General features: G+C 44.7%; 1 protein-coding gene across 1 annotated transcript in view; it reads right to left on the bottom strand.

The window, feature by feature from the left end:
• The window catches only part of Adgrb3 (adhesion G protein-coupled receptor B3), a 529,297-nt gene that overhangs the window by 35,799 nt on the left and 478,235 nt on the right, over positions 1-15,263 (bottom strand). The window contains exons 21-24 of the mRNA XM_013032264.1: positions 11,779-11,845; positions 9,013-9,098; positions 3,908-4,006; positions 3,424-3,595 (exon numbers count right to left, since the gene is read on the bottom strand). Of these exons, the coding sequence (XP_012887718.1) occupies positions 3,424-3,595; positions 3,908-4,006; positions 9,013-9,098; positions 11,779-11,845 (424 nt within the window). The remainder of the gene's footprint in view (positions 1-3,423; positions 3,596-3,907; positions 4,007-9,012; positions 9,099-11,778; positions 11,846-15,263) is intronic.

Below are 15,263 nucleotides of genomic sequence, written 5' to 3'. Positions count from 1 at the left end.
CACAAATTTTGTGAAATTTAAATATTAAGTACCAGGTCTGGAGATCAAAACAAATAGTTATGCAACTATGCAATTTTTTAAATCATGAGAATATAATTGAGTTGGCAGTGTCAGTGTGATCATTCTCTCCCTTTCTTAATTAGAAATTATTTTTATTTAAAGACTGAACTCATTAAAAAAGGCATATTAAGAATACATTCTGCTCCACACACCACTTCCAAATACCACAATTACGATCTTTCTGTTCTGTGACTGCCAGGCTATGCCACAACTCCCACCACAGAAAGGTTACACAAGCAGATGGGAAAACCTTTTTAAATTCACACTGAAATATTTATGACTGAGGGGGGAAAAACTAGGCTAGTGGTTTAAAAAATGCAGGTAAATTTGTTCAAAGTGGACTGGCTTCACGTATGGAAATGTCTAAAGAAAACTGCTATGCTATAAATATAGGCTAATTCAAAAATAAAATGATAATAAACATAGAAATGAAAATGTATAACTCCTAGCAACTCAGGAGATCTGAGGATCAAGGTTGGAAGGCAGCCTGCATGGAAAAACAAGTGAGATTCTTTTCTCAGATTCACCAGCAAAGTGGCTTAAGTGGTTGAGCACCAGCATTCAGAAAAAAAAGCCAAGGCAGAGAACAGGCCCTAAGCTCAAGCCCCAGTACTGGCACAGGGAGGAAAGAAGGGAGGGAGGAAATATATATCATATAAGCATATAAGTGCCCATTTCTAATGCGGTAAGAGCTTCCGGTACTTCTGTGATTCTGGGGTGAACCGCACAGGACTGTCCACAGGAAGGTATCACGTGGCGGGGGCCATCAGATGTCAGCCTGCACTCTTAGAGCCTTGGGGGACTTCGGAGTAGATTGAACTGTTGCTTCACCTGTTGGGCTTGACGTGGGCTCCCGCTGCTGCTGTTGTGGAGACTCCTGGCCCAGTGCTCGGGGTCCAGGGGCTGCTGTCAGCATCCACGTGTCACCGAGGGCCCCAGCACCCACATGACACCTGAGGGCTGCCGTGAACACCCAGGTGACACCCTAGGGCCCGTCAGCACCCAGGTAACACCCTTTAAGCCCACCCTGCATCAGTTCATCCTCAAGAGACAATCAGAAAAGCCTCACATTGGAAGTGGAGCTGTGGCTCAAGTGGTAGAAACCTCATGAGCCAAAAGCCAAGCAAAAGCACACATTCCTGAGTTTAAACCTCTGTATCAGCACAAAACAAAAAGGAGGAACAAAGAAGAGAGAAACACGGGCCAGGATTTATGTCTGGGGTATCTGAAAGAAAAGCTCTGTTCATTTAGAATAATTCATGGTATTGGGAATATTAATGCAGAATTTTGTTGCAGTCGGAAAAGACTATAACCTGTTATCGCTCAAATTTCTTTTATCTTTTAATGTGACACTTGGAAGATTTTAATGCTGATGTTCTTGGCAGAGGTTTGTGAGGAAGGAACAGTCAGGCTTAGCAGTTGTAAACTTTCGATGTGTGCATGTGTGTAGCCGTGCGCATGTTGGCCCTGGTAGTAGGGCTTGACCTCAGGACTTGGGCACTATCCTTAGCCTTTATCCTCAAGGCTGGCACTTTAGCTGTTGAGCCACATCTTCACTTCTGTTATTTGTGGGGTGGGGGGGAGCTGAGGGATTTGTTGGTTAATTGGAGATAAGAATCTCTTAGTTTTCTACCTGGGCTGGCTTCAAACCTCGATCCTCAGAGCTCAGCCTCCTGAGTGGCTAGGATTACAGATGTGAACCACTGACATCCGGTTCATACTTTAGGTTTTTATAAAGGGTGAACTTCTCCCACCACTAAAAGATGGAGTTGTTACATGTATTTTGCTTGGTTTTCATAATAGCTCCATCTCAGAATACACCTGTAGGTCTAGTGTTGGTGTCTTGACCTTCCTGACACAGTGTGGGAAGCTTCTCCCATCCAGCCAATGAGGCACTGGGAGGCATGGGCTCACACGCTCAAGCTACTCTTGGCGATGCTCGCATCATAATACAGTTCTCAAACAAGTTAGATAACACAAAATGACAGAGGAGACCATTCTCCTAACATCACTGGTGTGGCACTGTGTTGGCCTGTATTTCAGGCAGCACTTGTCCCCAGAGTAAATGCCGAAATGACTCATAAACCTTGTAAACAGTGCATCAGAGCTTGGAGCATTCACAACAATTTTCACAGCAATTGGAAAGTAAGTGTTTTATCCCCAAACAACCTAAGTTTGCAGTTTGCCAGCATTCTGTCCAGCCCCGTGAGAGGGGGCCAGCCTCTCCTGCGAGGCATGCTTGTGGCATCCTATCACCAACAGCGAACCTCAACACCAGCTGAGGAACGCTGGGGACGGCAGTGCCCACCGTGCCCAACAGATACCTTTTATTTTCATGTTTGACGAGCGTAACACTTCAACAAAAATCATTTTAAGCCAAGTGCTGGTGGCTCACAACTGTAATCCCAGCTCAGGAGGCTGAGGTCTGAGGGTGGCGGTTCAAAGCCAGGCCAGGCAAAAGATCACTGAGACTCTTATCTCCAATTAATGAGCAAAAAGCTGGAAGTGGAGGTGTGACTCAAGAGATAGAACATCAGCCTTAGGTGAAAAAGGTAAGGAACAGCGTCTAGTCCATGAGGTCAAGCCTTAGTACTGACCTAAAAGAGTTAACCTTTATCATATTAATTGTAGATAATTATGTATGTATAGCATTTATTATAGGAACCAAGTATTTATTAATCTTCAACCTTTTCTATCTAAAATAAAGTTAGTTGACAGGAGGAATGGGTATATACAATTTATGGAGATCTAGGTCAAGGAAGAGGTAAGAAGTATTGTGCCCTGTTTGTGGCTAGTGCTTTGAAAATGTGTACTGTGTCTTCTCAGTCAATCCACATAGCTTCTCTTGGTCTACTCTCCCTGACTCTTGGGACTCTGGCTATAGTTTTCCTTACACAAACTTGGTGAGCTCAGTCTGTCATTTCTCAGAGTCCAAGAGATTCCCCCACCCCCACCGTAAGCCTTATAGCTTCGCTTCCATTTTCAGTGTTGAGCAATTGTTAGTGGAGAAAGCAAGGAAGATCAAAATATTAAAAATATTATCAAAATATTAAAGACCGAAGATCAATATCTTACAGACCATAAGATTAAATTATAAAGACCAGAAGAATAAACTTTTAAGAGTTTCTGCTAACTAGCAAAGATATACTCTTCAACCATCGCTCACTTCTCTAAGGTGTTCTGTCACTTACGGGGATCCAACAGATGGAGTGAGGGGAGATGTGTGGTGAAAGGGCTGGGGCCTGGGAGGAGAATGGAAGGAGGATCTGGACCAGAACACACTGTACTCACGAGCTCATGCGTGGGGTCGGAACCCCTTTGTTCAACTATTTTAATAAGAAATGAAATAAAAAGAGTTCTTACCTCTCTCCGAAGAATGCAGTGCACCATGACTATAACAAAGCCTTGCAAAGAATCAAACACAGCAAAGAGAATCTGAAACAGGATGGAGCGCTTGTCTGTCATGGCCAGAACGGCAGACATCCAGGTCAGAGCTAGCAGGGGCAGCACCACGCAGGAGCTCCACAGCGAGGCCCTGCGGAGAGACGCGAGCCCCCCGGTCACACAAATGCCCCCACCGCCCAGGCCACCACCTACTCTCCTCTCTAACAAAGCATTCTGGGAAGCGGTTCCAAGACTACTTCCTTGGAAACCGGCACCCAGATAACAAGCCCGCACTTCACCTGTTCTTGCTTTTATGGACTATCCCACAAAAGTTACACAGGCCACAGGCAGGGGTAAATCTTTAAACATTAGCAAATGCAATGCTTTTTAAAATCATCATAGCAGCATTTTCTCACATGCACTGTAAAGATTTGCAACAAGAAGATGTGAACGAGAGACTGACATGGCGTTGCTGGCGGTGGTGGCCGACAGGGCTGTTGTCGAAACGACTCCACACTTGGCGCACCTGAGCGTCAAACCGCTGTGAGGCTCACTCATCTGACTGCAAGCAAACACAACACCCACAGAAAGAACAAAGTATTGAATGGTGACCGGAAAAACTTGCCGCTACAAGTTAGCTTTTCAATATGACTTCATGCACAAAATCTATCATCAGAGATGAATGTTCTAGATGGTTTTCAAGACGCATCAATGTTCACCTCTTACTGATCTGGACATTTATTGTGTGTGAGGCAATTTTCTATCACTTACATCATAAATGATCCTATGTCTGTAGATGAAAATTATGCAATACACTGAGCTAACCACAATCAAGGCATGTGTAGATTGCAGAGAAAGCCCTTCATTCACACCTGTGCCATTACATGTGGAGGACTTGCCATGGCAGTCAAAATCTTCCAAAAGACATTGACTGTAGAAGTCCATCCTGGTAAGTATACATTATATATACAGTTATCTATGCCTAGTGTCTAGCGTCTCTCTCATCTATATCCTATTGGCTGGCTGGCTGGCTGGCTCACTATCATGTCTAGGGCAATTTCAATTGTGGAAGATGCAGATTTTTATCTTGACAGATTCATATTTCTTTTAGCATCAATTGCTATACATATTTTAGGATGATCTGCATATAGAGACAAATGTAACTTGGTGATATGGTGATAATATGAAAGGCGAGAATTTTCTGTTTTCAAGAGTACACTTAACACACTGATTAAGTTCAAAATATTCTTGCGGAACATGTGTTATAGCCTTTAACCTTATAGCATTTGAATAATCTCTTCTGAGCTTGATGTTTGTATGTAAATTCATATCCACACAATTTTGATGTCAGTCACTACAGCTTAGAAGCAAAATCATGCTACACAGAAACACTTGGTGTGTGTTTGCTTGAGGGGAGGAATCCCTTGAAAAATGATGTGTTTATTGGAATATAAACCTATTAGGAAAATCAAAAAGAAATTACATAAATCAAATAAATAATTCACTGTGATGTATTTCTCTGGTTCACTTTCATGCAGTCTTTACCCTGAGGATTTTAAGTCTTTTATAGTGGAGTTAGCTGCCTTGGTATGTCTATATCTCTCATCTTTATACTTCACCTCTATCTCTATCATCTTTGTAATCTGTATATCATCTATACCATCTAGTCTATATCTACCTACTTAAGTACAGACAGGACAGAAAAAGTTAAAATTTGGAATGACTGGTTTCTTTTAAATGTTTGTGAATTGTTTTTAGTGAAGTAATACATCTGAAGAGTATGGGACTGACAGCTGATCTCATAATAAGAAGCTTGAGTTGCTGGAAGGGGACCTAGTCCAGGGTATACACAATGCTACATGCGCCCAAACATGTCCAGTAACATGTCTGTGCAGCTCTGTGTGCACATGGCCCAAGGGGCATGCCTATTCCTTCTCCCAGAGGAACCTAGACTAGCACCCAGGGGCTGCAGACAGTTGCCCACCTGGTCCCATCCCCGTTGGCCGAGGCAAGGCACCCAAGCCCTGCACTTCTCAGAGCTGCCTGGAGGAGTCTAAGGATCAAGCAGAAATAAGCACCAAGCTCCAACTGTGCATTTAATTTCCTTTGTTCTCAAATGTGATCAACTTAGTATTAAAAAGGTATATCTCCACTGTCACTGTGTTCCTCAGCCCAGAAGATGGGACGTTTGATGTGTGTGGCTGAACATGAATGTAGTGAGTTTTCAACGTAAGGATATTTTGCCTCTGGGCTCTGAAATAAAATGGCAGCCAGGCCTGGTGCCAGGAGCTCATGCCTGTAATCCCAGTTATTCAGGAGGCTGAGATCTGAGGACAGTTTGAAGCCAGCAGGACATGAAAGCCCATGAGACCTTTATCTCCAATTAACCACAAAAAAGCTGGAAGTAGAGCTGTGGCTCAAGTGTTAGAGCACCAAACCTGAGTAAAACTGCTCAGCGACAGCACCCAGGCCTTGAGTTCAAGCCCCAGGACCAGGAGAGAAAAAAAAAAAAGATTGTAGCCAGACCCTGGGGACTTGCACCTGCAATTTTAAGCCAGAAGAGTTCTGAGGCCTGCAGTTAAACAGCCAGGAGCCAGAACGGGAGGCATGGCTCAAGTGCTAGTGCTACTGCGCTTTTGAAAAAGACCAGTGAGAACTTGAGGCTCCGAGTTTGATCTCAGCACTAACAAAAAAAAAAAGAAAAGAAAACTAGTAATAATAATGCAGCATATTTTGTTTCCTTTAATTTCTTCCAGTTGCCAATTTTCTGTTACATTGTTATTTTCAATAAATCCCCCCTTCATAATGCATTAGGAAAAAATCTAATATTGTTTTGGTATTAGAAAACTTGTCTAGCTATATTAGTAAGCATTGAAGCCTTCTTAATAAATGTTTAATTAGCTTCAAACATTTTGAGCTTCTTACAATTTGCTCTTCAATCACACTTTGAAATGGGTAACAGTTCAATATTTATTTATGGATACTAATACTGTACATTTACAGGTGCTTTGTAGAGCCTAGTCTTCCTGACCTGGCTACCAGCACTGTGACGGCCACACTCTGCCTTCACCGGTGCGTTGGCAGCATGTCCACTCTGGGGCTTGGAGCCAGGGCACACTTGGTTTTCCCAGTGAACTCTAGAGGACTTCTAGGAATATTTTTAGAATGACAAGTTTAAAAAATTCTAATTGCCTTCAGTGGATGGAGGTGGACAGATTCTGCAGTAGGACAGTGATGGCATGCATCTGTGCTTCTGCTTGCTTACAAAGAGCTGCGTGAACTGCCTAGGAGCATCTAAGCGAGAGGAGATTCAGGCACTCCTGCGGCCTGGGTGCTGTGGTCCCCCGGTGCTCGCTCTTCTTCCCTGCCCCTCACTGCCTGGGCCCTGTGCTTGCAGAGAGCCTGGGTTTTGTCATGAGGCCTCCTGGCTTGAGTTTATAGCTTGTACTGGTGAGGCAGGTCCTCCACCACTGGAGCCATGCCTCCAGCCCTCTTGTGCTTTAGCAGGTGGGGCCAGCCTTGCAATGCAGTCTGGCTACTTCCACTCCCTCCCAGCTAAGATCCCAGGTGTATGCTGTCGTGACTACCTGTTGGTGAGAGGGGGTCTTGCTTAGCTTTGGCCTGGGCTGTCCACAAACTGAGGCCCCAGCCCTGCTTCTAGCGAAGGGGCTGCATGGTTGGGCTGCCACTCTTGCCCAGTCTGGGACCTGGAGCCTGGACTGCCGACCGTGGCCTCCCTGTGTGGAACAGACACTGCTGGCAAGCGCAGCAATCCACCCTTCACGTGCCACACTCATTACGAGTCTAAGGCTGAGGGGGAACTGGCCGAGCAACCCGCTCCAACACACTCCACAGCTGCTAAGCCCTCAGCCCTGTACTGAGCATGCTCTGGGGACACTGCAGTGTGGTCCTGTCTGCTATATACAGGAAGTTTACCCCACTGGTTGCAGAGCCGGTTGCTCCCATGCCTGCTACACTCCTGCCCCGTCAATGTGATGTCAGTAGCTGGGAGGATTTGCTCTCCAACCTATGACCTTACAGAAGTTCTGGGTGTCAGACATTGGATACTGGATCCCAAATGTCTATGCAGCTGACAGGAGCGGTTGTGAGCACACAGCTCATGGCAAACCCCTTCCAGCTATAGCGTTGCCTAGCAACGGTGATGCAGCCAGCCTCTGCCTCACTGCTCAGCTAGCTGTAGTCACTCAAGGTTCAGGTCTGCTATGTGAGGGTGCCAGGGAACTAAGCTGTGGCAAACATGGAGTTAGACTGCAAACATGACTGTCCCTCTGAAAGAAAGGATGTCCAGGAACTGTACAGCTCTACTGTTTGATAGAAATAATCCTTAATTTTTATATCAAAAGTTGTTCAATTTAGTCTTTTACTAGACAAAGAGATGCCTAGGTTATCTTGCCCTGAATAAAGACTTAACAACAAAAGGATTTAAAATTCTCAGCTATGTGATCAACTAGTATGATAATTAAATATAATAATTACATAAAGAGATGAATTACAGGGGTAAGTGTTGACTGAAGATGCAGTTTAAGAGAAAGGACAAAGCTTTTTTGAGGAAAAGACATGGGGAAAATCAAAGGCATTAATATCTGGTGGATCATGCAATTTTGTGTTTTTATAAATATTATTATTTTGATTCCTATCATTAATTAGTGGCACTAAAGGGCCACAATCCCATAGGTCAGGTGGCTTGTGCCATTTTCATGGTGAAGTGATTTAAAGTACTGCTGTCTATGTATTTGCTTAGTAACAGCAAAATTAAGGAAGACGCTTCTCTAAATTCTGTACAGAGTAACAAGTAAAATTAGGAAGGACTGTTATATCCACATGATAGCCAGAATTTCATAAAGAATAAAAGCATGTAACAAGAACAATGTCTTGTCAGTGACTGTCAAGAAAGGACTTTCTCTGGTATATGTAATTAATAAAAAAAAAAAAGTAGTCTTCTCACACTATGTAGAATCGTTTGTCTCAGTCCTGCTCCACATACATTATATGGTGCTTTACTGACATCGTATCTTTGTGACCTGAAGTTGCACGGTTTGAAAACTTTTTTTTTTTGTCGGTCATGGGGCTTAAACTCTGGGCCTGGGCGTTGTTCCTGAGCTCTTCAGCTCAAGGCTTGCACTCTACCACTTGAGCCACAGCACCACTTCTGGTTTTCTGGTGGTTCATTGGAGATAAGAGTTTCACAGACTTTCCTGCCCCGGCTGGCTTTGAACCGCGATCCTCAGATCTCAGCCTGAGTTGCTAGGATTACAGGTGTGAGCCATGGGCACTTGCTGAAAACTAATTTAAAGACAATGACTTCAAGACTAGCTTTAGTGTTCAGCCTTCTTAACTGACAATACACACAAAATGCACGTAGGTCTCACGAATGATTTGTTTAATTAATTCTGAATTTTCATTGTGTCACTCATGAACAGTGCAGGGCTGGGCTGGCCACACCCTGCCCAGAGTAGTGTCTAGGGCAGCAGCACTGGGGGCCAGTCTGGATTAGAGTTATGGAATTCACTGATAAAGAACCTTCAACACCTACTGCAGGCAGCTTACCTGGCTCTGTGTTTGAGCTTCTTATCTAGGATTCCGTCTCTGGAAACAAGTTTATTAAATACCAAGATGCCAATCACCATGTTGACCTGTCAAACAGAAACAGAGTTTTCCTTTCTGTGCCACGTTGCTCGCTAGGCCCCGCCCAGCTCCAGCACCTGCTGTTACCCTTCAAACTGCCGCAGAGCCTCAGAGCCACGGACACAGTGCCCAGAACTTTTTAGGTGCTAATATGTGACAGCGATGTGACTCTTCAGCTGGTTACCGTACAACTACAAGTTAATATCCATGGTGTCAATTAACATCAGGGAGATTACCTTTCCACCACCTGTGTGTGTATGTATAAATGTGTCTGTATATGTGCATGTTGCATTGTGTGCATGTTTGTGTATGTCTGCTGCACTATGTGTGCTTGTGCATGTGTGTACCCAAGTGCATAGGCATGTGGTGTGCACATTTGTGTGTGTGCATGTGTTTTACAGTTCTAGGGCTTGAACTCATGGCCTGGGCACTCTTGCTTGCTTTTCTGCTCAAGGCTGAAACTCTATGTTTGAGCCAAAGCTCCATTTCTTGTGGGTTTTTGTTTGTTTGTTTTTTACAGTTAACTACTTGGACATAAGAGTCTCACAGACTTTCCTGCCCAGGCTGCCTTTGAAACATAATCCTCAGATCTCAGCCTCCTGAGTAGCTAGGATCACAGGCATGAGCCACTGGTATGTGGTTTTCATTGCCTGGCATTTAACCGATACCACATTGTAGAATGCTACAGTGGGTCTGTTGTGAGCAGAATCAATCACTGGTTCGTTTACCCTTTGTATGGGAGTTGTAATAGCAAAAGCTGGGAGCAGGAAAGGAAGCGCCCTGGCAGGCCAGGTGAATGGCATGCCCTGTCTCCTGCTGAAGGAGTCCTTCAGTGGACTCTCATGGCGCCAATGCATACAATACCAATATACTCCAAGGAGAACTCTAATGCATTCCATTCTAAACCTCTTCCTCTCACTTAAGGTTCTTTTGCTAACACAGCTGAATGAAACCAGAGGGAAAAGTTATAAGAAGCTCCTGACGAGAGTCTCTGGGGAGCCAGAGGTTTCCACGGCTCTCAGCCTGCCATGGACTGACCCCCCTGGCAGGAAGCTGAGATAACCCAGGGCGTGTGGCTTCTTTCTCTCACTGCTCCTGTCCGGCCTTCGTGGACATGGGGCAGAGCTCTGGGGCCTCCACCGCCTCTGCCTGGGCAGATGCTCAGGCGCAGCGATGGTGCCAGGCCATGCATTCTCTTAAGTAGGATAAGGAGGGGTTGCTGCCTATAATTTCTGCCAAGTCACCATTCAAGCTGTAATTCCGGATGAGTCACTATTGTCTATAATTTCTTGAAAAAAAACCACTATTTAATATTTCTCTCTTTCTCTTTTTTGTCAGTCGTGGGGCTTGAACTCTGGGCCTGGGTGCTGTCCCTCAGCTCTTCAGCTCAAAGTGAGAGCTCTACCACATGAGCCACAGCACCACTTCCTGCTTGCTTTTTCTGAGTAGCTTATTGGAGGTAAGAGTCTCATGGACTTTCCTGCCTGGGCTGGCTTTGAACCGCAATCCTCATATCTCAGCTTCCTGAGTAGCTAGGATTAAAGGCATGAGCCACTGGCCCTGGCTCTCTTTCTCTTTTTATAGGAATCTAGTGTGTTAGAGAAAGAACACCAGGACTAGGTAAATAGTCAGTAGAGCAGACAAAGCTTTATGGAATGGCTTTGCTTTCCTTTGCTCTTCTCTCTCGTCTGTTTTCTTTTCTTGGGAATCATGGATTATTTCTGTTCCCTGGTAAGCTCTACAGGAAGAGACTCAAGTATCACCGTTATTAGGACAAGGTCACTAGTTTCCCAGTTTTTGAATGAATTGTTTAAGAAGCCAGAAGGTAATTTTCCAACTGGAAATCTAATCATACAATGATAGGAATCTTTGCAGTTAATTTAGACCAAGCTTTTCCTTCCTCATTTCTTCAAAAGTTGGATAGGCAGGAAGACTTATAATTAATTACTTCAGAGAAGGAGGAGGCAGAGGGAGAAGAAAGAGAGAGAGAGAGACAGAGAGAGAGAGATTGAGGGAGAGAGAGAGAGGCAGAGAGAGAGAGAAAGGGAAAGCCAGGAACAGTACAAGGGAAGGAAGGGGCAAATGGAAGGGAGGGAAGGAGAGAGACCAGAGGGAGGAAGAGACTCAGGAAGGGAAAGGGAGGGAGAGAATGGCAAATTAATAGGACCATCATTTTAAAATTTAAGGAATTATTTTATACGTTGGAAAAGAAAGATACTAATTTGTGTGTGCTTCCCATCTGAAGAGCCTGTACACCGTGGAGACTGGATGGGGCACTGGGCAGAGGCGGGGCTGCCCGGCCTGAGCTCCACCATGGGGGAAGAGGGGGTGAGTGGGTATCTCCTCGTTAATAACCACACACCTAATAACCACACGGCTCCTTGCAGAATGGAATAAAGGTGGGGCAGGGATATATGATGTCATTTCATACATTAACCAGGAGGAATTTACTAAAATTGACACAAGATTTCTTCTGAATTCAATATAGAAAATATTACACTCCCAACATGATTAGTTTTCCGTACTTAAAATATGGATATTTTAGAGCAGAAGATGGAATACAATTGCTATTCAAATTAAATGAATAGTTCGTTGAACTTTAAAACTGTACACAACAAACACTTTTATCATAGTTGCTGCTCTGAACTAGAGTTGCTTTTCCTTTTTGCACAAGAGCTTAGAGCTTACCAGGACAACGGCAGCCGCGGGTCCCACGAAGGCGTACAGCAGCCCCCCTTCCAGAGATAGCCAGCAGCTGCAAGCGCATCAGACAGAAACTGACAGGAGTTAGTGACGCGCATTAGATCTCAGGAGCACCAGATCACAACTCAGATCGCATAGACACTCGATTGGGGACATTGGCACATTTGGACAAGAAAACGAAGTGCCAGAAAAAAATGGGAAATAAGGCTTTTCCTGAAGGTAGGCCTATGACTCAGGCCTGTTACCTAAGCACCAGAGGATCAAGACGAACCCTCTGGACTCTCATCTCCAACTGGCCAGCAAAAGCCAGAAGTGAAGCTATGGCTCAAGCAGTAGAGTGCCAGCCCAGAGCAGAAGAGCTGAGCAAAAGTAGAGGACTGTGAATTTAAGTCCCAGCACATGCATGCACACCCACACACACCCACACACAATATTAACAAAGCATTATATGAATGAGAAATGATTCTGTCACTAAAGAACTTATACTATTAAGCAGTGAAAATGACAAATGACTTTTATAGTGAAATCTTGATATTTATCTCCTTAATAAAGATGATTTTATCACTGAAATTCTAACTGTGCTGTTTTATATGGATTTTCTCAAAGATACTTTAAAACAAGAATGTTGGCTCAGAGGTAGAGCACTTACTCTGCATGCTCAAGGCCCTGGGTTCGATTCCTTAGCACCACATAAGCAAAAAGAAAAAAAAAGCCGGAAGTGGCGCTGTGGCTCAAGTGGTTGAGCGCTAGCTTTGAGCTGAAGAGCTGAGGGACAGTGCCCAGGCCCAGAGTTCAGGCCCCATGACCGGACCCCAAAAAGAATGTTTGAAGTGGCTTATATATGCCATGAGCCTGTTTTTCCTTGAGGTTGAGATATTGATTTAAAATATATCACTGCAGTGTATGGATAATCTACATTTAGGTGCTTTTTCATGTGTATGTGTGTGTGTACACATGTGCATGCGCCAGTACTAGAGCTTGAACTCAGTCCTTGGGCTTTTTCACTTAAGATTGGTGCTCTACTACTTGAGCCACAGCTCTTCTGGCTTTTTGCTGGTTAGAGAAAAGAGTCCCATGGACTTTCCTACCCAGGCTGGCTTTTGAACTACAGTCCTCAGATCTCAGCCTCTTGTGTGGCTAAGATTATAGGCATGCCATAGTAGCATCTAGTGCTTTTTAACTCCTCAGCTTGCTGTTTAGACATGGAGGAAAGCTTTGAATGAAAACCAGTACAGCTGTTTGTGTCAAGGAGTTAATCACAGAGAGAATCAGGTTGGCATGGCTGGAGATCTGATAGTTCCTTTGGTTAAAGTGATTTTTCTTTTGCAGTTAGAGGAAAAGGAAGAGGCCCAGTCCAGGACAGGGGCTCAGCTGTGGGGACTGGCCCAATGCAGTCCAGCAAAGAGAGTTTGGGGGAGCACAAGAGATGGTTTTGTTTTCTTTCCAAGCTCAGAGCCTCATGCCACCTGTTGGGCCCTGGCCTCTTTCCTCTGAGCTGCTGTCCAAAGTCCCGGCAGCAATAGAGACCTCAGGCTTGTCTAACAGGAAGATGTCCTGCTCTCTGGGGACAAAGACACTACTTGACTCCCTTACGCACACAGTGAAGAGGGCAAGCAGTTCTCTGTGGAAATTAGACAATAAGAATTTCAATCTAGTGTGCATGTTCCACATGTGCATACTTATAAATTTGTTCACAAATATGTGTGCATCCTGCATTTTGGTACTGCCTTTGCCAAAGCAACAGGCTGATAAAAACGGGTTCTCCTACTTTGGGCGAGACAACTGAATATTTTTTAAACAAAACTCAGAGGAAAAGATCTTGGTCTGCCAGAAATTCTAATTTGTTGGCTCTGAGGATGTCACTAAAATTTCTCCTGCATTTTCTTTTTCATGCCTATGTATGTGTTGGTAATGGGACTTGAACTCAGCTTGGCTTTTTCACCAAAGGCTGGTGCTCTACTACATGAGCCACGCCTCTACTTTTGGCTTTGGGGTGGCTAATTGGAGATGAGTCTCATGGCCATTTCTGCCCAGGATGGCTTTAAACTGCCATCCTTGGATCTCAGTCTCCTGAGTGGTAAGGATTGTGGGTGGGAGCCACACATGCCCAGCTCTACTGTGTTTTGTGCAAACCTAATTTTCAAACTGAGCTTGCTTCTCGCTTAAAAAAAATTGTTACTGTAAAGGTGATGTACAGAAGAATTGCAGTAATAAGCCAGTCATGAGGACATTTTTTTTTCATTTTTTTTTGGTCAGTCCTGGGGCTTGAACTCTGGGCTTGGATGCTGTCCCTGTGCTCTTCAGCTCAAGGTGAGCATTCTACCACTTGAGCCACAGTGCCACTTGCAGTTTTCTATTGGTTTATTGGAGATAAGAGTCTCACGGACTTTCCTGCCCAGGCTGGCTTTGAACCGGGATCCTCAGATCTCAGCCTCCTGGGTAGTTATAGATGTGAGCCACTGGTGCCTGGTGAGGACATTTGTTTATGAACAGTGTCACCCCTTCCCTCGGTCTCTCCCAGTTTTTCCCTCCCAACCCCCTCCCCCATAAAGGTTGCACAGTTCATTCTGAGGTTTGCTAGCAGATTTAGTATACCTTTTGAGCTACTTTTCCCCAAGGTGGCTTGTCTATTATGATGGAAATTCATAAAGTCAATTCATAACATAATGCATTGTATTTGCCATTAATTGTACACTCCTTGAAACCAAGAATCTTAGTCCCTATAATTTTACTCCTTTCCACAATCCCAATCAATTTTTATTCTTACTTATTATTTAATTAACTGCTTCAAGCTTTGGATATTTTAGGTATTAGAAGGTGAATTCAATTTTCAAAGATATTGGCCTTTCATTGACATTGTCTTTTAAATACTGGACTTACACAGTATTTAAGTAATAACTTAAAAAGCAACAGTATACCGTAAGACCATTCTGCAATGTATGTTTGCAGAATTTTTTCACAAATGCAAGCTGCAATAGGATCTGGGTGTGGTAACACAAGTCCCTCTTCTCAGCCCTGGGGGAGGCTGAGGCTGGCAGAGAGGAGAGGAGGCTTAAGATCCTATCCACAGAGCTCAGTGGCAGAGTGCTGGAATCACATGCTTGAGGCCCTGGGTTCAATTCTTCGGCACTACATAAGCAGAAAAAGCCGAAGTGGCCCCGTGGCTCAAATGGTAGAGCGCTAGCCTTGAGCTGAAGAGCTGAGGGACAACGCCCAGGCCCAGAGTTCAGGCCCCACGACTGACCAAAAAAAAAAAAAAAGATCCTATCCACAATAAGAGACACAGACACAGAGACAAAACCAATGGTGTGGTACATGCTGGATGAGGTGGGGCCAGTCTGGGACTGGGCGGGGCCAGTGTGGCAGGGGCTGGTGGGTGGGGCCAGGCCAGTGTGGGGGAGGAGCCAGGGCGGGGCGAGTGCGGGACAGGGAGGTCTGGGGCGGGGCCAGTGCAGCCGGATGGGGAGGGT

The sequence above is a fragment of the Dipodomys ordii genome, unplaced genomic scaffold (assembly GCF_000151885.1).
Source record: "Dipodomys ordii isolate 6190 unplaced genomic scaffold, Dord_2.0 Scaffold152, whole genome shotgun sequence".
Classification (NCBI taxonomy): domain Eukaryota; kingdom Metazoa; phylum Chordata; class Mammalia; order Rodentia; family Heteromyidae; genus Dipodomys; species Dipodomys ordii.
The sequence above is the reverse complement of the archived record's forward strand: the minus strand, read 5'-3'. Positions and strand labels throughout refer to the sequence as shown.